Genomic DNA, 27652 nt, shown 5'->3' on the forward strand with positions numbered 1-27652 from the left:
GTAGTGGAGAGAGGCAGTGACAGGTGTGAGAAAAGACTATGGTGGAGAGGGAGTATGCTCTTGCTGAGTAAGGCCAAAAGGTGGTGTACAGTAGCCTGGGGCTTGCACTTCAACTCAACACACATACACGCACGCACGCACGCACGCACGCACGCACGCACGCACGCACGCACACATGCTGCCCAGCCCTGGATGTCTGAGATGAAGAATGGTTCATTTTATGGTTGGACCAGGGACCATGTTAATGTCAGTAGCCTATGTTACCACCAAAGGCCATGTGGATGTCCATGTTCTGTGTTAGCACATGAAGCCATGTTGATGTAGATGTCTTGTGCAGTCACCTGAGGCCATGTTGATGTCCACAGGCCATGCTGCCATGAAGGGCCACAACTTGGTCCATGGTCCTGCTGTGACTAGCAACCGTATTGATGTCTGTGGGCCATGTTACCACTAAAGGCCATGAGGATGTCCATGGTCTGTGCTGCAATGGAGGACTATGATGGTTGTCTGTGGCCTGTGCTGTCTGTACTACCACTGGAGACCATGCTGAGGTCTGTAGCAGGTGCTAATTAGCTGGAGACCATGTGGATGTCCGTGGTCAGTACTATCTCCAGAAACAATGTGGAAGTTCATGATCTATGCTCCTACAGACGGTAAAGGGCAAGGAAGCTACTTTTACAGTGCTATCAATGCCTGCAGACTCTCAGTTGAGAAAGAAGAACATAGAAGTCTTCTGTAACAACCCATACACCCCACCCCAAAAAGTTAATGGTCTAGACAGAAAGCCATCAAAGAGAACTCTTAAAAATAGTGATAAAGATGCTGAAGTACAGCTCTCCACAACTGATAGCTTCTGGTGGGGGATGCAGGTGGGGAAGGAGTCAGTTTTCTTTCACAGGCTAGCCACTGGAAGTTTGACTATGCTCCCGTGAGTATATGGGCAACACAAATTGGACTTTTTTTTTCCTCTCCTTTTCTATTTTTCTGGGGGAGGGTCACAAGGATGGGGGGAACAGACCTAGGAGGGCTGGGAAGTGAGTGTGATCAGGGTGTGTAATGTGAACATCCCAAATAACCAGTAAAAATATAATGTAATAAAAACATTAAGATGTTGCTCTATATCCCATCCTTTTTCTCTGCACATCCTTCACAATTATGTATCAACATATTTGTCCTAGGGAGCAGCTACTTCATGCCAATTTCAAAATTTTGTTCACTCTGGAAAATAATTTGCATATATACACAAATCCTTTGAAAAATTACCTTTTATTTCATTCATTTTATTCCTTATAATTTTGTCTAAGGAAATAAGAACAAAAATGTTAGCACACAAATGGCCATTATGTCTGAAAAACCTGAGTGAAAGACAATGCAATGAGGTCTTCAACTATGACACAGACACAGAAGACTGATTTTACCAGCATGTTTAAGGACAAGAAATGATCATGTTATTAACTGCACAGAGAGCAGGAAGTAAAGCTCCATGCGGCATTATTAGAGTCTGCCAAGTTCTTCTTGGTTTTGTTCTGTACTTCTGAGTCTGGGATGCTTAAAGCAGGCTGGTGTACCCAGAATCCCACTATAGCCTAAGACAAAACAGGAAACTTCTGTTTCTGACGGTGAGTAATGAAACAACTAGATCTCTTATTTTCTCCTAAACAGACTTGTACACTTTTATTTAGCAGACTTCAATTTGATTAGTTGGCATTATAAGGACAAAATTGTTGGGCACATAGAATTCACAAACAAAAAGACTTACACTGAATCCTAACTGCACCAGCCAGTCATAAAGTCTATCTGAAAAAGTCACTAATTTATTTGACTTATGCTCTGTCGTAGTACTAATTACAGAAGATCTGAGAATTAAGTGTAGATTTTGGGGTTAAATAGCAACACAGTGCCCAAATCACTTAATAATCCAAATCTGTTATGCATTCATCAACAAATACTTCTTTAGAGCATCTACTTCATGCTGTTACCCTTTTTAGAAGCTGCACAAATAATCAGAGCTAATCTTTAGACAGCTCTAGGAAACAATACTGACACAGAGCACAATATAAACTGTAGGCACAAAAACCTCTCCATTCATGGAATTTTCAGTAGTATCTGAACCAGGATGGCAAAAGAACTTCACTGTGGAAGCACAGAAGATATCTACTGGAAATTCAGTTTCAGTTACAACCCAAATTCACAGCGCTGCAATAGGTCCTAGGTGTAATTTTATATGCAGCACTCCTGACTAGCAAGTTCATACCACAAATTGTTAGCCGTGAAATGTTCAGACTGATTCTAGTCCATTATTTTACAGATGAAGAAACAGGAAAATTTGAAGTACTGCATCAACAAATTTATATTTATTTTGGAAAAAAGAAAAGAATGAGAAAACTAAGTATTCTCATTGAAGCAGCATAACATGAAGGGCTCCATATTTTCTCTGGAAAGCAAGAGTGGTCGTAGGGAAAACTGTTCCTTGGCTGTGTAGAGATGTAGTAGATCCTTCTGGACTAAGAGAGCCTGAGGTACAATATAACTGAGGAAGAAGACAGAAGTAGTAAACACCTTCCAGAGCTGCCTTTGACTTAAGGTACAGGAAATATCACCAGACCAGCAAACAGCAAAAGACCTATGGGATCCATTGCTGACGAAATGATCTAATAGTGTCACGTGGTTAGTGAACAACGGCATTTGTAACCTCACAGTGAGAAAGAACACCCTTCAGAGGATGTGGAAGGTAAGAAAGACTCTTGCCTTCTAGTTCACGATATGGAGAACTAAACACACCATTGGTGAATGCCATGCAAAGTGCAGAGAGAGTATGGAAAAGGAAAAAGCCCTCTGAAAAAAAAATTCCCATAATAAATGAATAAAGTTAATGGAAGGAAAACCATCTGGGGGAGAGGACACAAGAACACGTGAAACTGGTAGCTTAGACAACATAAACAAGCAAATAAAAAACCAACACACTCATTACAAAAAAAAAAAAAATCTATTAGCAAACTGCATAATAAAAGAAACTTGGAGGAGCTGAGCATATACTTCAGTGGATAGAGCCCAGCATACAAGAAGCTCAGGGTTCAGTCCCTAGCATTACAAATAGAAGCATGGTAGCAAACTGTATATCTCAAGAAAACTTTTAAGATCATAGCAGGGGCAGCATTTGGATACAGAAAAATAAATCACACTATTTACAGTGTACCAAACTTAGAAAGAACTAAAGTTAAAACATATTAAGATATCATTCTCCTTTTTGTCATTTTTCTATTCACATGATCTCCTTTTTAAACTTTAATATATATTTTAATAATGTTTAAAATAATAACTTAGGAATTTGTTGATAAAATCTATTTTCCTGCACTTACATTTTCTTTGTATCTCCTGAAATGTTCTATCTCCAGCTTGATCTTCAAACTTCTTGCCTTCCAATTTCCCCATAAGCATTACTTTAGCAGAACCACCACTTCTAGGTCTGAAACTAGGTTTCCCTTAACCAAAGAATTATTGGGAAAATAAAAAAAATTCCCAGTAAATATATTTATTTTGCTTTTAATTATTTATTTTTTTGGGGGGGGTTTAAGGCAAGGTTTCTCTGTGGCTTTGGAGGCTGTCCTGGAACTAGCACTTGTAGACCAGGTTGGTCTCGAACTCACAGAAATCCATCTGCCTCTACCTCCCGAGTGCTGGGATTAAAGGCATGTGCCACCACCGCCTGGCTGGTTATTGTTAGTTTCTAATTTAGTGTTCTTTGTGGACTTCTATATGGTAAACTTCCTGGAAAATCCAGAAGTATTCTGAAAGAATACTATTAATGAGTACAAAATTGGAATTCATTAAATCTTTATTCTGTAATTTGAATCCTGCTTTTCTTAATTTTCAGCTGTCTTATTAATGTCTTCTTATAATTTAACAGTTTTAGTCATATATACATATTTTGCTAGCTACATAAGATTAATAATGCATCCTGAGGATTGGTATCTCTTATCAAAATAAAATACCTTTTACCTTTTGACTGTTATTTTGTCTGGTATTAATTTTATTATAGCTACCTTTTCTTATTATCAGATTTGCCCTTTTTAAAAATTACATTATTGGGTTGGAGAGATGGCTCAGAGGTTAAGAGCACTGACTGCTTTTCCAGAGGTTCTGAGCTCAATTCCCAGCAACCACATGGTGGGTCACAACCATCCGTTATGAGATCTGGTGCCCTTTTCTGGTGTGCAGATATACATGGAAGCAGAATGTTGTATACATAATAAATAAATAAAATCTTTTTTAAAAATTACATTATTTTGACATTTGGGGGGCATTTTAAATATTTCCTGCAGGGGGCAGATTTACAGTCTTCTGTGTGCATTAATACAATCTAAGAAATTTTTCAAAAAGAAAATAATTTACTCTTTCAGATTTCCTAAATATTCATACTTAATACTTGCTCTGTAATTAGACTTTTAAAAGCTTCTTATGTACAGAGTTCATGGTGTTAAATAATTCTCTAAAACTTTTAATAAAAGAGAGAAAAGGGTAGCACTCCCAACTTTCAACTCTTATTCCCTGTTCCATTGAAGTAAATTCATTCCATCCTTGATTGATTCTGTCTATATTTTAGCTTTATCTGATTCCCACTTATTTGCAAAATGAAAAACTTATTGAGCCTGGCAAAACTGGATGGTAGGCACTATTAGAAAGCTTGAAAACTTAGTAAATGACAACACATAGTCACTATACAAACTGTGTGTTCTTGTCTTCTCTCTGAAATGTTCATCTCCATCAGAAAAGAAATTGTGACAACAAGCAGCTATAGTCCCTCCTATAAGAACATAACTGAATTAAACCATGCAAGCTGATTTCTTAAACCAGAAAAAGGAAGTCTACAGTAATAACTCTGCAGTATGTCTATACTATTTTAACCACTGACTCATGGACTCCCTTGGGAGTGGAAACAACCACCTCACAATAACTGAACTTTTGGGGAACACACTTGCCCCTTAAGTCTAAACTATGTGTGTAGGGAAGTCTGGGATGAGAGTAAGTTTTCAGACCCCAAAACCTAGATATCAAGAAACTTGGCAGTAGAAATGTGGTAGGTTCCTACTACTACTACTAATTAGTGGTTATTGAAAAAAGCCTGAAGTGGTGGGAAAAAACATAAAGACCTGCTAGGGTCAGAGGACTGAGAGCCTTGGTATCACTTGGAGACACAGCACAGAAGACTCTGCTTACAGAATTATGACAGTTATAAACAAGTCAGCAATTACTAACCTCTAGCTATGGTTTAGAACGGATCATAGATGATGACACCCACCTGTTCTGTGAGACTGGTTTTCCCAGTTCCAAGCTAAATTAGAGGAAAGCATCCACTTAGGAAGGATGCTTGTAGGGAGACTATTTCCTTAGGACACACTTTTTGCAACACACCCTTAATTTTGAGCTTGTATTTCTGCCTGATGCCTGCTCCCTTCCTACCCCTTTCCTCTTTACATTTCCCATCATAAGATAAGGGCAAACTGAATTTGACTCAATTCTAACACCCAAGAGGCAGAGGCAGGTGGATCTCTGTGAGTTCAAGGCCAGACTGGTCTACATAATGAGCTCCAGACTGACTGGGGCTACATTGTAAGACCCTGCCTCAAAAATAGATATAGACAGACAGACAGACAGACAGACAGACAGACAGACAGACAAAAAATGAGCTCTAAAATAACTGGCCTTTCATATTTAACAAAAAGGTAACATGGAAGACACAATGGTGATCATCATGAGCGTGAGAACATATAGACTCACTGAAATAAGACAACAAAAGTAAAATACACTAAGAAAAGCAAGATAATAGGAGATGGGAAAATTAGTTCATTGTTGTGGGATATTTAAAAGATTATATTCTGTCACTCCTGAGACTACCAATAAAGTTATTTTAACAATAAAGTTATTTTAAATCAGAGGGCAAAGCCAGCTACTAGTCGTAGAGTTTTTGGAGAACTGAGGACATGTAGAGGGACACAGAAGTAGTAGGGTAGGGCTTAGAAAGATTCTCAGCCCTTTGGATTGAGGAAGGAGAGAGGAGGTCACTGGTTGCTTCTCTGCTATCTGATCATTCAGGTTCTTAGCCTGATATCTGACTCCTGAGTTTTTATTGATAAAGAATAATTAGATAAATGCTTCAGTTCCTAAGAAAGCAATCCATAAGCCAGATCCAGTGGCTTACAGGTTCCAGCTACTGGAGAGGTTTACACAGGAGGACCACAAATTCAAAGCCAGACTGAGCAGCTAGCTGAGTAAGATCCTGCCTTTCCAAAACAAAACAAAACAAAACAAAACAAAACAAAACAAAAATTTTGGTGGGGGTGGGGGCTAGAACTAGATATATCTCATCTGGGGATAGATGAAGCTCAATCATAAGACGACTTGCCTATCATGAGTGAGGCCCTGTGTTCAATTCACAGTACAGAAAGAAGAAAGAAATCTATCATGCTCTATGCTTTGTTTTTAGTCATTTGTCAGTACCAGAACCTGTTTTGCAAAGCTGTGTGGGACTTGTAATCAGAATATCTTTCCTCATTGAAGAACACAGCAAATTGGCCCCTGGTTTGTAATTTTTCCAAATAGAAAATTAGATAAAAAAAAAAACTAAAACTACTTTAACTTGTTTATTTTGGTAAAAATAATTATGTATAATTACTATTCAAGGAAATCTACAACAGACCATCTTGATGTTTTATTTAAATCTGTTGCACATTGAATAACAAAATTAAAATGTCAGTTTCTCAATTGGAGAATACTCAAATCAACAGCCACATGCTAAACAAAGAGACTCAATTAGAGCACATTACAGTTCAATTTAGAAATGAATAAATCAAGCAAAATATATATATGTATGCACACACATACAAATGAGAAGCCACAGTTGTTTCTCTTTTGTCTCTAGATTCTGAGTAGGTCTGGCTACATCCTCCATATCCAATGTTCTCAATATGTCCATTAGTCCTAGCCTCTAGTACAAAGGCTTTTCAGTTTTGCTTTTGTCACAGGATCTATTTGAATTTAAATGCATATTTAAGGATCTTATATTGTAGAAATGTAACAGGAGCCCTGAACAAAGTGTCCTAGAACTATAAATAAACTATTATGTAACCAGTGAGGGTCACACCTAAGAAACTTAGATGGAATGATTATCCTGAAGCAAGTAATCAAAAATAAGGTAAACTTTAGGTTTGTCCTATTAGTGAAATCAAGGAAACCCTGAAAACCATCTAAAGTAGTTAACTGCTGCAAAATAAATAAATAGACAGCTAAATAAATAAATCTGGAAAGGACCTAAAGTAGTCAACTACAATAAATAGATAAATATAATTTAAAAAGAAAGCTATCCTTATAAGCCATGAGGAGTTACAAACACAAATCATTCATTTCCCAGGGTACTTACATAAAAACAGACTCTGCTAAAAAACAGGGAGATTCTAGAATGCCTCAAAATAGAGAATGCCCCTCAAGCTGATGATGTGGGTATCTTAAGAGTTACCATAAGACTGGTAAAATAGGGGAACATACTCTGGGTACATGTGATCTCTCCTAAGGTAATCAAAGCAAAGACACTCTCAACATCTGGTCTACATGGACCTGTTTGAAGAAAACCATGTCTGGTTATGTTCATCTCTAGTGACCATTCTTTGATGATGTCTGCCAGATGGATACAGGCCAGCTTAAGAACATTAGGAAAATGTCTTTATAATCCAGCCCAAACAGTTTCATGTTCTCTATCCATTATCCTCTAGCTTCTAGCAATGCTTAATTCAAATGTCCCAGCTTTGCATCAGCTGTTCCACTGGTATTAGGTACTCATATATCCACACTTGGATCAGAGTCTTAAATAAGGAAAGATGGTGGCAGTAGGTAGTAACTGAACCTTAGGAAAGTGTTGAAGAGTGAGTCTTAGAACAAGAAACCAGAAATAACAGGTCTAGCAATAACTATATCTTGGAGATTCTTTGAGCACTGTAATCTGGCTGCTTGGGGGGTGGAGGGTTATTCATGAATTCTTAGTAATAGGCAATGAGATCTTCAGCTTCCTTATTTGCCCTTATCGCCAGAAAATTAAGAGCTAACTATGTGTTGCGCTAAAATGCCTTCCTCAGCTCAGTGTTTTATGTTGGTTTACTCCTTTTAGCCACTAACTAGTCCTTATGCTTGCCAGTCATTATTTCTGGTCTCATTTTATTTCAAGCTAAATCCCTTTTTTGACAATAGCCAGGGTACAAGACAATCAAGAAGTAAAATATCTCAGTACAATAAGGAAGTTACAAGAAGATAGTGCTCAAAACAGATTTTATCTTCTATGTCTGCGGGCGTGCGCATGCACAGATGTGAGTACAGGTGCCTGCAGAGCCCAGAAGAGGGAGTGAGATCCTCTAGAGTTGCAGGTAGGTTGTAAGCCACCTGATGTGGGTGCTGGGAACCAAATTCTGGCCCTCTGGAAATGTAGCAAGCACTCTTAGATGCTGAGCCACCTCTCCAGCCTCATTAAAATAATGCTCATCTTCAAACCATGAATCCTAGTGAAGCTTAGCTTGTATATTAGCTAAAAGCAGTAAGCAAGGAAGTTTGGGTTACATCAAAATATACACAATTCTCCAGAAGGAACACCTTAGACATAATCCACTCCAATCTTCCACATAACGTAAGAAATTTCTTCTGCAGCTTTGCAACCTCTGTCTGCATATTTGCAATAACAGGTATTTTATGATAGCTACTATTGAGAAAGTTCTTTCTTGAGCTGAATTTTGCTTCAGGTTGTCAAACAATTCTTTCAAAGGTAGTCCTTCAATTACTTAAATATGTAATAATTCTCATTTGTTGAATATCTGCTATGTCAGGCTCATACAAAGCACTTTACAAACACTACTGTGTACTATCTTCACAATGGCCATGCAAGTGAACACTTAACCTTTGCAAAGTGTTCCCCAATGAAACACACCCATTAGAAGATAATTACAGACAAGGACACCAGGTTTTATTTATCTATTCTTAGAAACAAAGACACTACTAACTTTCTGGGAACCTGTCTTCAAAATTGGAAGGCAAACAAACTTCAGTAAGAGTGATTCAAATAGAAAATGAAACAGTCTAGAGATACACAACACCAGTGTTTGTCATGGAGTAGAACAGTGGGGGAGGGGGATGCAGGCACATGGGACATGACACACAGGGGATGGGGATGGGACCATTTAACAGGATAATAGAACAGGGACCCGAGAACTCCAAAAAAGATTCCTGTAATATCAGCAACCATGACCTGAGACCAATGGTGTAAACCTAAACTCCAAACTCCAAACCTAAACTCCTGTCTTCTATTCAGTGAGGAACCAGGCAAATTCCTAAATGGACTGGATATTTTTATTTAGTTCAGTATAGACAGAAGATCAAATTCTGAGCACCTATCTTTTGTTAGGCAAGTAGGAAAATATACAAAGTAAGGCCCTTTAATAGAAGTGTGGAACACTCCAATGAACTGAGCAGGATCCAGATCCAATCTAGGACTTCAGGATTAGAACGCTCCTCTTAAGATGGCTTTTCAGGCTACCAGAAGCCAAAGAAAAGAGTGCAGGATTTAAAAGGAAGATAGTGGCAAGGCATTTCATTACCTATACAACTTACTTCTAACTCAACCTTCTTAAGTCAGAACTCATTTCGCTTTAATCTTTCTCTTTCCAGATTCCTTACAAAAGACACCTGGAGTCCTTCTTGGTTTTGACACTGCTTTTTTATTGCTAAGACCTACTGCCATGCACTTTATATGCATTTGAGATACACCAGCCAACAAAAGCATACCTGCTTTCTTGAAGTTTTCCCTCTAGTAGGAAAGAGAAAGAAACATAGAAAATACAATTTACATAAGTAAATAAAACGTGGGAAGGAAGTGTTACAGAAAAAAAAAAGCACAAGAGTATAACAATTTGTAAAACAGGTCAAAACAAGCTTCAATGAGAAAAAGGGACACTGAACGGCTTCCAAGAGGTGAAGGACAAAGTTATTCAGGTAACAGGAAACACAATAATTCTGATTAGGCTGAAATGCCACAGAGACCCTCTTCCACTTCATTTCCAAAACCATCAAACCAATTCCAAAGTCTCTCCAGGCAGCTGCCCTGCCCACTTACTCTGTAGTACAGTTTTGTTGTTTTTTTTTCCCCCACAGTACAACATTTTTCCCACAGTACAACTACTAGCCCAATTTTCACAATTCCCTTACCCATCCATCCCCAATATAACAGACTTTTACTCCTTAACTTAAAATTCTTAAAACTTTATCATGGTCCTTTCCCACAAGTGCCATTCTGATTGGGGAATCAGGATTGCTTCTCTTTCCATCAGCTACACCCTACCACTCTGCAAGGCAGAGGTACAGCTCCACCACCTACCTCTACAAAGTACTTTTTGTAGGCGCTATATCTGAGTCTGTGTCACTGTTTCTCGTCATTTTAATTTTTAAATGAAAGCCTGTCATCTAGGTTTCCTATATTTCCCATCTTATTAATCATTACTAAATATTTGCTAAGAAAAAAATTGTTTTCAAACTGGAACTCTGCCAGTGTAAAGCACTTTTATTAGCACTGATAAACTTCTAAACACAATGATTAAGAGTATGGTGGGGTGCCCAATTCGTAAAGTGCTTGCTGTCCAAGCAGTACAAGATGAATTAAGTCCCCTAACACCTACATAGAAAGTTGAGCACAGCTGTAAACTCTACAATCCCAGCACTTGGTGGAGCCCTGCCTAAATTTTCCCTAACCAGCCAGTCTAGCAGAAAAAGCAAACTCCAGGTTCTGTCAAAGGTCCCGTCTCAAAAAGGTTGAAAGCAATACAGGAAGACACCTGACATTCACTTGTGACTGCAGAGGCATACACTTGCACACACACATACACACACTCAAATTATCTAAAAATAGAACTTTAAGGAAAGATTACACACCGAGTCAATTGCAATTGCAGAACCAAACTGCAATTAAGACAAGCTTAAACAGCAAGGCATGGTGGTACATGCCTGTAATCCTAGCACATAAGTATCTAAGGCAGGAAGATGGCCTCAAGTCCCAGGAAAGCCTGGGACTACACAGTGGCCAGCATGGACTCTATATCAAGACCAAGTTTCAAAACTATTTTTAAAAAAGGGTAGGGGGTGCTGAAAAGATGACTCAGTAGCTACAATAGCCCATTACAAAGTTGTGATGACCAGAGTTCAGATCCTAGCACAAATGTAGCAAGCTGAGCTTCCTACAAATACTTGTAACCCCAGCTCTGAGGGACAGAGAGATGGGAGAATTACTGTCTTCCAGCCTAGTTGAGAAAATATGAGTCCCGGCTTCAAGGAGAGATTCTGCCTCAAAGGAATAGGCAGAGAATGATAAATACAGATACAGGCACTTGTATACATGGGCACACTAATATGCACACACTGATACAAATAAATAGTTATCTTTTTAAAGTAGAAAATAAAAAGTCTGATTCATATACTCATGTAAAGGAGGACTTCCTGTTGAAGTAACTAACAATATGACTTTGTCAAATGGAAAACAGAAGCTTCTCACTTATACATCTTCATAGATACAAACTAAGTCCCAAACTAAGGAAACTCCTGTCAGCTCTATCTTCCCAGATAGAAGGGGTTAATGGCAACTCAACATCATTTGTGTCTTGGTAGTTGGACTATTGTTAGTCTATAGCTGTTCTAACTGAAATACAGTCTTACTACTATAAAAGCCTCTATTATTGAAAGGTCAAACACAAAACCTTAGTATCTTTGGTTAAAGAATGCTAAAGAGGATCTGTATCATCAAAATCCCTAGTTATCTTCTGAGCACTGGTTGCCTAGACCTGGAACAAATGGAGCTCCTTTGTGGCTCCAGGGATTTAGCTTAGGACAAAGGCTTGTCCAGCATGCTCAAGGTCCCAGGTTTAATTTGGAGCACCACAGTCTTTTTTTAAACAAAAAGTTGCTCCTTTGTGTGCTACCAACTAGCACCCAGGGTTGGCTACTAGGTTAAATGAGACAAGATAAGTAAATATCTGTATTATATTCTTCTAATGAATGTTGATGCCGCCTTTCTGTATAGCTAGAGGTTGTTATTTAAGCTAGTAATTATTTATCCAAGTCTTGCTTTCAAGTTACCAAATGGAGGAGAAGCTTTATAAAAAACCTTATCAGATCAGTAAAACTGGGCCCATATAATCAGCTTTTTTCCACTGGTGTTTTTTTTTTTTTTAAAAAAAAAAATGGATGTAAGGAAAAACAAAACAAAAACAAAAACCTGGTAGGTCAACCAATTCAATTACAAGTTCACAATGAAGTAGTCACTAGACAGACCTACAGTGCCTGAACTGAAGGTCAACTACACAGTTAAAAATGGATCTTCAGCAAAACAAATTTTAATTTTTGTGGAAAGTGCTTGGATGTGTTCTTAAGACAACTCAGTTCAGGAAGGTATTCCGTCTAGGGATGTAGCTCAATTGGTCAAGCACTTGCTTAGCATGTTAAAAACAAACAAAAAAACTCTGGGTTCAATCCTCAATACTGCCCCCCCCCCCAGTAAATAAATAAATCTGATTCATACAGGCTTGTTATCCACTCAGGGCAATGGAGCAGAATTATCAGAAGTTCAAGGTCAGTCTTATGTGCCTTAGCAAGTTTGAGGCTATCATGGCTACATAAGGCCTTTTCTCAAAAAAAAAAAAAAAAAAAAAAAAAAAAAAAAAAAAAAAAAAAAAGGGGGGGAGGGCGTGTTTCAATGTCACCCTAAATACTGTATTCAGGCTGGGTCAAACTGACTATAAATTTGAGAATACTCCAAAATTTCCTAGAGCAAGTTTTATGAAGATAAGCAAAAACATCCCTGAGAAATATGCCAGCATCTGCCCTTTATTCCAGAAGCAGGAAGTAAGAATGTGTCCCAATCACATAATATTAAACCACAGTCCATCTGTTCAGAAAATATTTTATTATGTAAGCAACAACAAGAAAGTGCAGCAAAGGGCTCACAGTTTGCTGCAGTTTGCAGCCCTCTTCCCCAACATAGTTACACCTAATCCTAACTACACCTTACTTAATCAAGACGAATCCAAAACCCACTTCTCTCAACCAGTAAGTACTATACCAAGTCACTTAATGAGCAATAAAAAAACATAGTGACTTTTCCCTGGAAGACTTTTTACCTATAAGCATCCTCTCTTCCTCCCGAAAAACTCACTTTTCTTAAATTCTGTTAATTCAAGACCAACTTCACTCAAGGAAATCACTACTAATCCAGTTCCCCCCTCATGTTAAAGTTCTTTACTTTTAAAGCACAGGACAAGACACAAGATTTGGAATTAGGAAATCAAAGTTCCTTCCTTTCTCAGCTGGGCAGTGTGGAGCCCTGAGAAATTCAATTAGTCTCAGGATTCTCCATGGTAAACTGAAGTGATGATATACCTATGATCTTCACCACTGCAATACCCACAGCAGATGAGCATCCCATTAGGTTGTTTTCCTTTACCCCACCCACTTACATTACCATTCTGTCTCATTTCTAGCCATGTATTACAGAGTTTTTAGAATTGGGGGAAAGATAATACAAGTTAATACATCCAAACACATAGTATAGCCTAAAGAACATAACTCTAAAGAATCATTTGGCCATGCAGTGGTGGCTCACGCTTTTAATTCCAGCACTTGGGAGGCAGATCTCTGTGACTCTGAGGCTAACCTGGGGGTACAGAGCTAGTTGCAGATCCTTCTAGGGTTGTTCCACAGAGAAACCCTGTCTCAAAAAACAAACAAACAATCATTTGGCTTGATTCTTATCTTGCAGTAATTGGGAACACAAAGAACTTTAAAAATCATCAAATCCTCCTCTGTGCCTATCTGAATTCTAGAGCCCCTCCAAAAACATTTTTAGTCAGAAAATGTCCAGAAAGCCCCCTCCAGTCACTTCAGCCTATACTACTACTTCCCTGTCAAATTCTAATATGTTTCTTCACCAAAAGTGATACTGAAAGCATTTAACAATGGACACTACAAGGGCACTAGCCAATCAGAAAATTTATTTAACCAATCAAAACACAAGCAGCCTAGTGGGTACTGGTTATACACAGGTCCTTCTCACTGCTAAAAAACCAAAAACTTCAAATTTAAATACACATACTTTTCTCATCTGATTTCTACAATTTCATGAATTATACAAGCAAGTATCACAAAATAAATAGCATGCAATGTTCTCCAATTATATATATAATTCTAAATTAATATAGCATAATCTGCACTTACATAAATAGGATTGTCCAGTCAAACAGAATTTATTTAATCAACACATTTATGCAGAACACAATAAAAGACACAGTTTTAGGTTCTAAGGACATAATGAAAAGGCAGAATTCATACCCTGGATACCCAATACATACTCATATAGTTAACAATGCAGGATGGTAGCAATGAATAACACAAACTTTAATGCTATACAGTTCTAAGAGATGGAGTTCAAAGAGAGCTAAACGAAGCCTACATAGAATGACAGTCTAAGAATTTCTGTCCTCAAATTCTCATAAAAGGGACAAAATAAGCATGCAGGGGAAAGGCTTAAGAGTCAGGAACTGGTGGAAAAGCAGCTATCACTAGAGTTTGAAGTTGCTTATCTCTCTAGTTGGATGGCCCTAGTCATAAGCCTAAAGTGCTGCTCTGGGTACTACACAGGAAATCTTCATACTTCAACAGACAGCCCAGGACTAGTCTGGCATCAGTTCATAAAAATGTTCCATGACAGAAACACTACAGAAAAAGTAGATTTAGGGGGTAACCGGCAGGACTCAGCTGTTAGGAATGTTTTCCAAGGAAGTCATGAAATGGCAGGCAACAAACAGCATTTTAACATGTGATGCAGCTATAAACAGTAATACTGTGTACCAGGGACAAGGAACCAATTTCCCTACAAAAATATGTATTGGAGAAAACAGAAGCTGGCAGTGAAATATAAATCATACTCAGACAGTAAAGAGCACTTCCAGTTTTAAGAGAAGCTAAATTATAAAGGCATGTGAGCTTCTTCTGAATATATAAAAGGATACACTGAAACATCAACCTAACTTATCTAGGCCACAGCTTCCTCCTTTTAGGGCGAGTGGGGGTTCGAGATAAGGTCTGTATAATTTGTAACTCTGGCTGTCCTAGAACTTACTATGTAGACCAGGCTGTCCTCAAAGTCACAGAGATCTCTTTGCCTCTGCCTCTCAAGTGCTGAGATTAAAGGTGTGGACCACTATGCCAGGTTGGCCATAGCTTCTTGCTTCTTAAACGGAGTCATAACTGCATATAGAGGTGGGGGGGGGGTCACAACAACTCTGGCAACAATAAAGGGCTTCTGAATACACAACACCCAAAAGTAAGTCAAAATCAAATGAGCAATGACTCTGAGATGTTTCTGGAGGTGCATGTTTGTGTTGCATGATGCAACTTCACTGCAGCCTTAGTTCTGAACACACATGTTGTCATGCTATGCAATGCCAACAGAGTCTGGACTATTATTTTATGAGGCTTTAAAAAATATTTGTACTTATGTGCATTGGTGTTGTGACTGCATGTATATCTGCATGAGTGTGTCAGGTACTCTGGAACAGGAGTTACAGACAGTTGTTAGCTGCCAAGTGGGTGTTGGGAATTGAACCCAAGTTCTCTGGAAGAGCAGTCAGAAGGTGCTCTTAACCACTGAGCCATCTCTCCAGCCCCTATTTTACGAATTTTAATGTTTTTATTGTACATACAAAATTTTCTACTTTTTCAGAAACTTGATTAACTACAAAAGACTTTCATTCCCCATGTGTATCAAAGGGGTGTATCCTTAATTGTATTGAGTTAGAATGTTTGATTTGAAAAACTGTTTAAGTTGTTAAGTTTCATTTTAAAAACTGTTAAAATAATTTCATCTGGTGATTAAGACACAACAATTTCTGAAATGGCTCTAAACATATGCAATTATGTGAGGTGGCATTGGATGATTTAATTCTCTATGTAAAAATAAACTCACCCACTTCATTACAATGAGAATTTGCTTTAATCTCTAATAAACAGTAGTAAACTGTATGTGCCAATGAATTATTTTTAAAATAATTTTATTTATGATCTATTATCAGTATGTTTGACTTATATACCTGCTTTCTACATCTATATATTCAAGGTTACATACAATTTCTTGAGAAATGAGGGTAGCAAATGGGAAAAGTTTATTAAGTGTTAGTGTAGGCTTTGAGTAATAAAAGCATCTAGGCCAGTTTTGTACTACACAATTGCCTAAGTAGGAGATAAACTCCTCCAGGGCATGGACCAACCTTCTCAGCATCCAAATCAATACTGCTAAATATATGAATGTGTCCTGCTTTGTCCTAGGTAGAAAAGAATGAATTACTTTAGTCAAATAACTGTGTAGAATAATGGCCACTTAAATTTGATGCATAATTATAACGATTCTCCCACTTTGCCCACAGTTATCTTCCTTCCTAAGCCAATGTTAAAACCCACTGTATACTATGTGAATGGGTCAAGTAAATAAAGAAAGACACCTAAGTTGTAAGAATTAAATATCAACTGTTCTTTACCTGGGCTATGCTACTTTGGTGTAGCAGGTGCCCCGATTTTGAACTCTGAAAGACCTAAACACAAATCCTAACTTCTACACTTAGTAAGACGTTAAATCTCTTGCACCTTAGTTTTCATGTCAATATACAGATAGCCCTGATAGTTAAGTTACAGGTCTCAGATACTGTACTATGGTGTACCTTTTGTATATGCATTAAAATCGACTCCTAATAAGTAATGACTATCAAGTTTAATAATAGCCGGCACCCACAGTCCTGAGGGACTTTTTTCGGCTTTTGCTTTTTAAAAAATTTTGTTATCCAATTTCAGCAACAGAAATGCATTTTCACTGCATTTTCGTTGCTAATGCTGAGCCTCGGTATTTTGTTTTCTCCTGTTTTAATTTGGTTACTAACAAAGAGTAAAGTTTTTCACTCTTCCCTCCACGGGGTGACACAACACCTTCCCCCCCCCCAAACCCAGCTACAGATGTCTGATCTAAAACTACCTTCACTTAAGGAAACGATATATCCAAAACAACGATTCCTTCGAGAAAATGAAGCATTCGGCCATTTCTACAGGATCAATCCCATTAAAACGTTCCCAAACCTGGAGTGAACAAACGTTCAAGTTTCTACAACCAAGACAACCCGGAGCCTTCTGATTACTGGACTCTGAACTATTCCTAGACGCAGGAAAGGAGAACATTCCGCGCATCTTCGCGCCTGCTTCTCACACAAAGCCCCCGGTGGAAGAAGAGTCTCCCTTGGCGGGTGCCGACACTCACGACAGAACCGCCCAACCGGGGTCTCAGCCCCCGGCGCCCCTTACGACCCCCGGGGGAGCCCTCCACGCTCCGAGCCCCCGAGCGCCTCCACTCCGGTGCCCGCCCACGCCCCAGCAGCCCCAGGCCCCGGCGCACTTGGGAAGGGCCACCGGGGCCACCGTCCCGGCCAGCCTTGCGCCCCTAAGGGCAGCCCCCGACCTCCGCAGGCTAGCCCGTCGCTGCCCCCGGGGAGCCTAAGAGGGCCGGCCTCCCGGCGCTCGGCCACCCGCGCCTGACACCGCCCCCGCCCGCCTCTCCTCCCCGCCTCGGCTCGCGTGGCCCTGCCGGGTCAGGAAAGCCCGGGCCGGCCGGCGCCGCCACCTGCGCCCCCGGCCCCGCGCCATGTTTGAGAAAGAGCAGAAGCCAGCCAGAGGCCGGGCCCGGCCCGCGCGCCCCGCAGCCGCCCGCCCGCCCGCCTGCCGCTCACCCTTCGTCCCCGGTAGCAGCGTCGCCGCCGCCGCCACCAACAAGATGAGAAGCAGCCGGCGACGCGGAGCAGCAGCCGCCGCCTCCATGGTCCCGCCGCCACCGTTTGTGGCCCGGCCCGGCCCCGGCCGCAGCTTCTCCTCAGCAAGCCTCGCCTCGCCTCGCCCCACCTCCCCGCCGCCGCCGCGGCCTCGCTCCGGCCCTTTGTAACTGCTCGAGGGACGCGCGCCCATTGGCTGGCCGGCTCCCGCCGACCCCGCCTCCCCGCCGCCCGAGAGCGCCCTAGAGGGACCCAGTCGACAGCCCCGCCCGCGGGGCCTCTGGGTGGCCAATAAGCGGCCGCCGGCTTCTGCCTCTGACCACGCCTCCGCACTGCTGGGCCTCTGACCACGCCCCCGCACAGCTGGGAGCCCCTACTCCAGCCACAGCGGGGCGACTCGCGGTCTACCGGCGGGTGGGGGCAGGGTCCAGCCAGCGCGCGAGACGGAGCCCGCAAGTCCCGGCTAAGCGCAGAGTGTGCCTGTGCGAGTTGCTCAGGGAAAGACTGTGACCGTTGCTCGCTCTTTTCTTCTACCCCAACCCCACCCTGACTTCCCCTGCACCACCCTACACAGCAAAGCCCAACTCTCGACACTCAGTCCTTCAGTACCGTCCGCAGTTCAACTTCCCTTCCCTAGACTCACACCTCAACTTCCAGCCTCCCCGAAAGATAACCTGATTTCTTCCTGCTCTCTACGTCCGCCCCAGACCTTGTCGCCCCCTCCTCAAATTCCAGTCCCAAAGTCGGATCCCAGATTCGGATACCCAAGGTGGAGCTCAGACACACCCCCGATTGGCCTTCTGCCTCTCAGCAGCATAACAGACCCAGACCGGGGATCCCAGCCGCCCTCCTTCCCTCCCACCCTTCCTGACCCCGCAGGGAAGCCGAGAGTCCCACGGGTTTCGAAGGAGGGGGGATTGCCCTGCCGAGCATCCCGCCCCGGGGCGAAGCGGGAGCAGTCGAAGGTACTTTGAGCTGTCTCCGACACGCCTGTGTAATAATTTCGAGGTGTCACTAAAAACCCAAATAAACTCAGCTCCGCTTTCATTCTGAATTCCTAATTTACTGTGAGACGCTCCACCCACCTTCCCTCTGGGACGCCAAAATGAGCTCCAGATTTGTAATTCTTCCTGTCAGACTAGTCCTTTCTTCAGACACAAACACAGCCACGGAGGCGGCCGCATGGCACCGGCAGCATTTTTCCGCAGAACCTTTTAAGGAGAAAATTTTATTTTCTGTGTGATTTGAACTCGTAATTAAATAAAGCTCGGTAGTAGGAATCAGCCGGCCTTTGGTATCGATTGGTAAATTGCTTTAGAGTCACTCTCCAAGAGTTTGATCCTGCTATGAAGGGAAACCGTGGGGGTTAGAGATGGGGTCTGAGACTCCTCCTTGGCTGCAGCTGGGGCATGCTTGAGCAAGTCCTCCACCTGCCAGAGCCTGAACAGGCTGGCTCTCAGGGCCTGCTCTCTGGGGCTCCAGAATCATCAGCCCCCAGCTTGCCCGGCTCAAGTGCAGTGAGGCAGCAAAGACTGGTCAACTTCAAATGCAATAGGCTCTGGGAGGCTTAGAGGGCCTTGGCACACCCGAAATCTCCAGTGCCTGCCCCCACCTCACTCCCACCCCAAAGACCTATGCAAGTACCCTACAAATAAGGGATATAGCTGGGGGATGTGGCTTATTTGTAGAATGTATGTGTGTGTGCCTGCAAGGATGCACCCTGTTAAGGTGTTCCTAGAGTACAGAAGAGGGCCTCTGATCCCTTGGAAATGGAGTTACAGGCAGTTATGAGCTGCCTGACAAAGGTGCTGAACCCCTTTCTCTGCAAGAGCAGCAATGCTCTAAACCACTCACCTATTGCTCCACCACCCTGTACCCTTGGTTTTTAAAGACAGGATCGCACTATGTACATCAGGCTAGACTGGAACTTGGAATCTTCCTGCCTCAGCCACTTCCCCGATCCTATCACAGACAAATGCCAAGATGCCCCTCCACCTACTTTACTTTTTCTAGTCTAGTGTGTGTCTTGCATAAGATCTCAAAAGATTTTTATTTAATGCATGAATAATTAATCTCTTAGGATTTTTCTCTGGTTATCTTTACTAGTGAGTAGCAAATAATAAAGCACCTATCCCAGTTATAAATGAAAGGGACTGAAATATAAGGCCAGGGTGCCTTCAACATAATATGTCTGGAACAGTGTCTGAGACATAGTAAATATTTAGTTAATGCCATTTCCTTTGTCCATCCCCTCTGCATGATATTAACCTTGAGTCTAACTCAAGCCTTTGCCCTATGAAGCCTGTAGTAATCAACTCGAGGATTCCTTCTGTGACACACTTCCGGGTCCTGAACATTTTCCATGGAACTAAGTATGTTCACTAGGAAACTGAGGAACAGGAAGGAGGAACAGACTATTTTTAAATTGTATCTTCCTGATATTAGGAGGAAATTTCCATGAGCTACAGATCTGAAAATAAGCTGTGTTAGAATGGAATAATAAACTGTCAGTTTAAAATTGGGACTCTCTAATTGCAGTTTTTCTGATGCGGATGCTGGGTCTGGGCCCTGGAAAGCCTGCTTAAGTTCCTCTGGAGGCAGTCCAAGAATCTGCATTGCCAATAAACTTTTCAGGGGGTTCTGCTGCACAAGACACCTGGCCTTCCGATGACATTGACTTACTTTAAACACAATAAAATGAACAAACTCATGTTCCTTTTGAGAAAGGTCAGGCCATGGGAAGAAGCCTCCAGTCCTGGAGACTTACAGACTCTAGTCACCTTTGACATTTCTGAATATGGATCTGTGAGCTGCCTGATTTCTACTCATGCCTTAAATCCAGCAATCATCCCATCTCCCCATGTCACACACACAACCACACCTGAGCACAACCCAAATCCCCCCTACTACCCTCCCTAAAGCGAGATAATAACCCACACCCAGTTATGTTGTGAGGACTAAATGAATGGTTGCACATAGGGAATCAACCACAAATGTTCATTCCCAGCTTAGTCTCCATGGGTTCTCAAAAGGCAAATAGGATGTTCACCATAATGTCTTGATTTAAAGGGGAAGAGAGAGAGAATCATCGCTTGATAGGTCAGCTGTGGAGCTCAGCCTGGGAGTTAGTTACTCCAGTGCCTGGCCCTCTACACAGTAAAGCCTCTCAGTCTTTACACTGAGTGCATTGGCTGTTTCTCCCTTTAGATGATTCTCTTAAGTAAGATACTTTCTCTGACTGAAGGGTGCTAGTTGCCTCATTCATGCCTGTTCATAGATTTGCTTGATAACAAAAATCCTAACTTCTTTAGGAAAAGCAATTCACTGGGGGTCGGGGGTGATCTCAACTTGTTCAACTCCACACCTAGATGAGCACAAAGCAGAGTTCAGTCCAGCAAAAACATGAACAGCAATTTATTTCCTTCCCAGTTGAGCTTGTTTCCCTTTATTTGTGGTGACTAACCTTGGCTGTCAACTCAGCTAGGTTTGGAATCTACTAAAACACAAGCCTCTAGTCACTCCTGTGAGGGGACTTTCTCAGTCAGATTATTTGGCATCTTCTGGTGGTGGCCCAGAAACTTTTCTTTTTTCCTATTTGTTAGTTTTTCCTGCTTTCATCAGGAAGTTTATGGATCCCATTGCTGTAGCATTCCTTCGCCAATCTTAGGGATAGCTTCTTTGGGCACCCAATGCATACTGAAGACCAGCAGCTTTCCAGGAATCCTCCAGGCTTTTCAACACCAGACTGGGGACTGCTGAGATATCCAGCCCTGAGGACTGAGCAACTCCTGAATTCTCAGCCTCTCCAATGTGAGATAGCCAGTGTTGGACTATGCACACACCATAGGATATTCTAATAAACCCACACAGATATAGTTTATCCATTCGGTTCCTTTAGAGAACCCTGGCTAAAACACCATTTAAACAAGAGGCAAACACATCACATTCTCACTCTTTCTTCCTGGAACATAGTTGCAGTGGAGACAGAGCAGCCTTTTGTAAGCATAATGGTGATAGCTTAAACAAGGCTAAAAGAAAGGAAAATGGGTCCCCAAGAAGTTCAGTGATCAACTATGCCAGCTCTAAAGCGCTTACTTATTTCCTGCTACATGAGGAAAAATAAGCCTTTGTTTTAAAACTTAGAAGACTTCATTTCTACTCATATGCCTATTCTGATACAGCATTTTCTACCTTGTTTTCTAACCCCCGGAATCTAAATAATTTACACCCTTGTCACAGGCTGCTAACTCTTGGTGCTCCTAACTGAAAAACAAAGCACCTCACAATTCAGTGGCTAAGAATCAGAGGAACATGCTATTGCCCATGAGACCGTGGGTAGGCACTGTGCCTTCTCTGGTCTAGGCCAGTGTAAGCAGTCTCAGTTAAGCTCTGGCATGAGCATGCTGTCAGGGCCAGTCAGCTCCTCTAGGTGGTTTTTCATCCTCCAGCAGGCTTTCCTGGGCTTGCTACCAAGGTAGTGCAGAGATCCAGGATAATGAGAGAAAGTGTGTAGGACTGCTCGACTCTTGGTTTAGAGTTAGTGCATTATTAGGTTCACTTCTGCCCTACGCCACCGGTTTGTGCAAGAACTGAGCAGAGACCAAAATCAAAGCATAGAAATTATGACTGTCTCTCTCTCTCTCTCTCTCTCTCTCTCTCTCTCTCTCTCTCTCTCTCTCTCTTTTGTTTTGTTTTTTGAGACAGGGTTTCTCTGTGTAGCTTTGGAACCTATCCTGGCACTCGCTCTGGAGACCAGGCTGGCCTCGAACTCACAGAGATCCGCCTGCCTCTGCCTCCCGAGTGCTGGGATTAAAGGCGTGCACCACCAACACCCGACTCATGGGTTTTGTTTAAGCAACCATGTGGTAGAGATATCATGGGTGCAGCTGCCCTGTCATTGTGGGCCTTGACCCATATAACTCATAAAAGAGGAAGTCAGTCAGAAATGATTATCCACATGAAGAAGGTCAGGAGATGGGGTTGAAGAGATGATGGGGACTGAGAGTGTATACTGTGTTGTTTTTATAGAGAAAGCCAGTTTGGCCCCCAGAACCCACACCCAACCTCCCAAGCACCTGTAACTCCAGCTCCTGCTTCCATGCCACCCGCACTCGCATGTTCATACTCATACACAGGCACACACATGTAAACATGTAATTAAAAATAAAATCTTTTTTAAAGACCAACTTTTAAAAAAGCAAAATAGGAGAAATTGAGCCAGCATTGATTTTTTTCCCTACTCAAGGGTGAAATGGACTCTCTCTTTTAAAATAAAAGAATCTGTAAAAATCACATTGCAAAGTGATTCTTCTGATCTTTTCATTTCTTTTATCTCTGACTCCCTGTTTTACATGGCCTCCTTTCTGCCAAAAATCCTTCTTTTTGAGTCCTCTTGGAGCAAACATCTGGGGTGCTTTGAATTAGATGTCCCCCAATAATATTAAACATTTGAATAATTGGTCCCCAGATGGTAGACGTGTCTGGGAAGGAGGAGGTGTGGCCTTGTTGGAGGAAGTATGTCCCTGGAGGTTGGCTTGAGGTTTCAAACTCCTCCTGTTATCCCCGTGTTCTCTCTGCCTTCCTCTTGGCTGGGGATGTGAGCCTTCAGCTGCTCCTACAGCCATGCCTTTGTTCGGTCATCCTGGACTCTAATTCTTAAGGACCATAAGTCCAAAATGAACCCTCTTTCTCTAAATAGCTTGGTCATGATGTTTATCACAGCAATAGAAACGAAACTAATATGCCATCTTAGCTCTGATTTGATTTAAATGTTTTTATTTTTTCATCATCATTAGATAATGCTTTCACTGGACACAGGTGCTAGGTTGATTGTTTACTTTCAGCAACCAGTGGAGCGGAGTGGCTCTGGCTTCCACTGCTGTTGACACGAAATCAGACAACAGTCCAATAGTTTCTCCTTTGTAGGCAGCTTGGCTTTCTTTCCCGGCTGATTTTGTTTGCTTGATTAGTAGTGTTGATGTTTCTTATTTTTAATAGTCTTTTTATTTACTTATTTGTTTGTTTGTTTGTTGAGACTAGGTGTTTTTTAATCAAAATATTTTAATGAATACAAGATGTCTTTTTAATTAACTATAATAGATAAATTCAGTATCACAAATGGCTTATCCCTACTAATTTCTCAAGTGAGGGAAAGTCTTTGGGATTTACACTTAATATAAGTTTTAAATGTGATTATTAAATGATAACACTTAATCAATTATAGGAAATGTTCATTTATAGGAATTTCCTTAGGTCCATCAATCTTAAGCCAAAATTGAGCCCATGTCCACAAGACAAGGTCTTTATAACCCAGGCTGGCCTTAAACTCAATATGTAGCCAGAGATGACCTTGAATTTATCATCCTTCTCTTCTAACTTCCAAGTTCTGGGATTATAGACATGTGTCACCACTCATGGTTTGTACAGTGATCCAACCTGGGGATCAAACCCAGGACTCTTTACATACTAAGGAAGCACTCTATCACCTGAGTCATATCCCCAGCCCTTGGCTTTACTTTTTGAAGCATTTTTTGTTTGTAGCCAAAATGACTTGAAATTACATGGAGTTCCTTTGCATATGTCCCTCCTGCCCCTTCCCACACACAACTTCCCTCACTATCCATGTGTCACACTGAATGGTACGTTTGTTACAGTGAGTCTTCGTGGAACACTGAAACACAATCACATCAGTTCACATCTGGCTCATTCTCAATGTCGTAGAACATGGCAAAAACAATACCAGATCAGCTGTGCTTGCTTTCAAGAGACTGTAGCCAATGGCCCATTGGCTGTGCATATTTCTTTAGAGAAGGAGTAATTGGGGAGGGCCATTGGATTCTTACCTGAGATTCCAACCACTCCTCCCATCGTATATTCAATTCTGTCCTAATTGGATATGGCCTCCTAGTCCCGAGTTTATAGATTAGGGAGATTAACTGGAGGGAACTCCATCTGTATGGCTATGGGGAATCTATCATTCCCTCTGAGTGAAGACTTTACACTGTAGCTGCTTTGGGGTCTCCCACACTCCTATAATCTGTCACTTGCTCTCTATAAGTAAGCCTGATGAATTCATTGGTTTCCCAAGGTGCACTTTGGTGGGATTGTACTTTGGTTTATCATTGGGACCTTATGAGGAAGGATTTGCATGTTTATATCTCTCCAAGGAAGGAATTGTCACAATACTTGTACATTCCATGGACTTTAACAAATGTATAAGCCCATGTATCCCACATTGTAATATCCTGCAGAATAGTTTCACTGTCAAAGCCCCAATCAGAAAGAATTCCTTATACACGATATTCTTATTCTTTATAATTTAAGACTTTACATTTAAATCCTTAAATTGTCTTAAATTAATGCATATGTAAAATGTGGGGAATAATTAATGTTTTTCTACATCTGATATGATTTATTGAATGTACTTTTCCACCATTGAACTACAGTGATGCCTTTCTCAAAAAAAAAAAAAATTATAGGGCTTCAGGGATGTCTCAGTGGGCAAGTACTTGTGACACAAGCACAAAGACCAAAGTTCAAATCTCCAGAACCTACACAAGTACTGGGTAGGCTTCCAAGCTCACCCTTAATCCCAGAGCTCAGTAAATGGAGACCGGGTATCCGCAGAATAAGCTGGCTAACTAGACTAGCTGAATTGAGGAGTTCTGGGTTCAAGAGAGAGACCCTGCCTCAACATACAATAAGGTGGAGGACACCACTGGCCTCTACATGTAAACATGTACATGTATACATGTACCGACACACACACAAGAATTTGAGCATGAATACAAACAAAAAGTCCATATATATATATATATATATATATATATATATATGGGTCTATTTCTGAACTTTCTTTTCTACTTAGTTATTTGTGTTTCTTAATGGCATGACTCTTGATTACTGTACTTTATGATTGGTCTTAAAATCAGGTAGAGTAAGTTTTCCAACTTTGTTTTGCCTATTCTAAAATATTTACAGTGATAAATTAGTTTTAGTGAAAGTTTGTCAACACCTTTTAAAAATATTTATCTTTTATTATTTGTGAGTCTTTGCAAACATGAATGCAAATGCCCACAGAGGCTCTGGACTGGAGTTAGAGGTAGTTGTGAGCCAACTGGCATGGTTGCCAAGAATTGAACTTGTGTCCTCTGGAGTTGAAGTACATGTCCTTAACCACTAAGTCACCTCTCCAGCTCATTTGATAAAGGTCATCTAAGAGTTTTATTGGAATTGCCTTTTATTGGTAAACCAATCTGGTAAGGACTGATATCTTTACAATATTGAATCTAATCCTCCAAGAACATGGTGTATCTCAGTTCTTTAATTATTCTCAACAATGTTTTGAGTTTATGTTAGCAAGAGACCTTTATGACAATGTGTCAAATTTATCCTTACATAAGTTTTTAAGCTAGAGGTAAATTTGAAAGTGAGATATATCTTTAAATTTCCTTTCCTAACAGTTTCCATAATGTTTTAATTTCAATTATTGCATATGCCAATTTTATGTAGGTTCTACGTGAGTTTTTTCAAATATATTTGTTTTTCCATTAAAACCCTTAAGTGTATTTTTCAATTTGGTCATTTCCACTGTATGTTGTTTTCACTATCAGTTTATTTTTAGTAAAAAACTCCTCATTTTCCTCAGTTTCTTTGAGATCTGATACAATGATTCGGCTTTGTATCCAGGGTTCACTACCAGGCTACGGTGACTGTAAATTAGGATATTGATTTACTTTTTATTCCCTTATTGTTTGAACTATGCGGATAGTATGAATCTTGGCATTAAAATATGAGAGAAGAAGATTTACATCTTTGATTCCAGCACCCAGGAAGCAGAGGCAGGTGGATCTCTATGACTTCTAGGCTAGCCTGATCTACATAATGCATTCTAGGCCAGCCAGGTGAGACCCTGTCTCAAAAGGAAGGAAGGAAGGAAGGAAGGAAGGAAGGAAGGAAAGAAGGAAAGAAGGAAAGAAGGAAAGAAGGAAAGAAGGAAAGAAGGAAGGAAGGAAAAAACTTAAAGAGAGATGGTTCCGTAGGGAAAGGTTCCTACCAAAGAGCAAGATGGCCTGAGTTTATTCCCTAGGACCTGCATGGTATAAGGGAAGAATTTAGTCTGTTGGGTCGTCCTCTGACCTCTGACCTCTGACCTCTGACCTCCACACACAGTGCCATTGTAGCCTGCATATAGTAGACTTTCCTACACTACCCTGATGTGTGAACCTTGTTGCTTCTACATGCCTGTCCAAGGAATACCTCCAGTGATGTTTCCTCTCCCTTCCTTAGCAATGTAGCTTATCAGACTCAAGAACACTGCTCAAAGAGCCCCCACCCCATTCCCACAAGAGACCATCTCTACCCTGAGCAGATCTGGTCATAGAGGTGAGAAACACTCTGTGTGTTTTTCACTGTGTCTCTGTTTCTGCTTTGAACTCCGAGCTATCCAGAACAAAAGCTTCACGGAATGTCAGTCAAGGGCTCTGGAGCATCATAGAAGCATACCCCTGATTCTCATGGTTCTGTTGACCATTGAATTTAACTTCAGTTCCTGGCAGCAGTCACTGGAGGGTGGAGGTGTTCCATGGCATGTACACACACACACACACACACACACACACACACACACACACAGAAGAGAGAGAGAGAGAGAGAGAGAGAGAGAGAGAGAGAGAGATACACAACACAAACTAAATAAAGTATTTTGAAAACTCAAAAACTACACCAGTCTGTGACTTCAAATTCGCAGGGTGTCTACTACCTTGTCATTTTTT

At 41.1% G+C, this 27652-nt stretch overlaps 1 protein-coding gene across 2 annotated transcripts in view; it reads right to left on the minus strand.

Moving 5' to 3' along the window:
• Nucleotides 1-18083, minus strand: part of Tgfbr1 (transforming growth factor beta receptor 1) — a 58965-nt gene extending 40882 nt beyond the window's left edge. For both annotated transcript variants that reach the window (XM_027403129.2, XM_027403130.2), the window contains exon 1: nt 17841-18083. In XM_027403129.2, the coding sequence (XP_027258930.1) occupies nt 17841-18072 (232 nt within the window). In that variant the 5' untranslated portion in view covers nt 18073-18083. The remainder of the gene's footprint in view (nt 1-17840) is intronic.
• Between the last annotated feature and the right edge of the window lie 9569 nt (nt 18084-27652).

The sequence above is a fragment of the Cricetulus griseus genome, chromosome 2 (genome assembly GCF_003668045.3).
Source record: "Cricetulus griseus strain 17A/GY chromosome 2, alternate assembly CriGri-PICRH-1.0, whole genome shotgun sequence".
In the NCBI taxonomy this organism is placed as follows: Eukaryota; Metazoa; Chordata; class Mammalia; order Rodentia; family Cricetidae; genus Cricetulus; species Cricetulus griseus.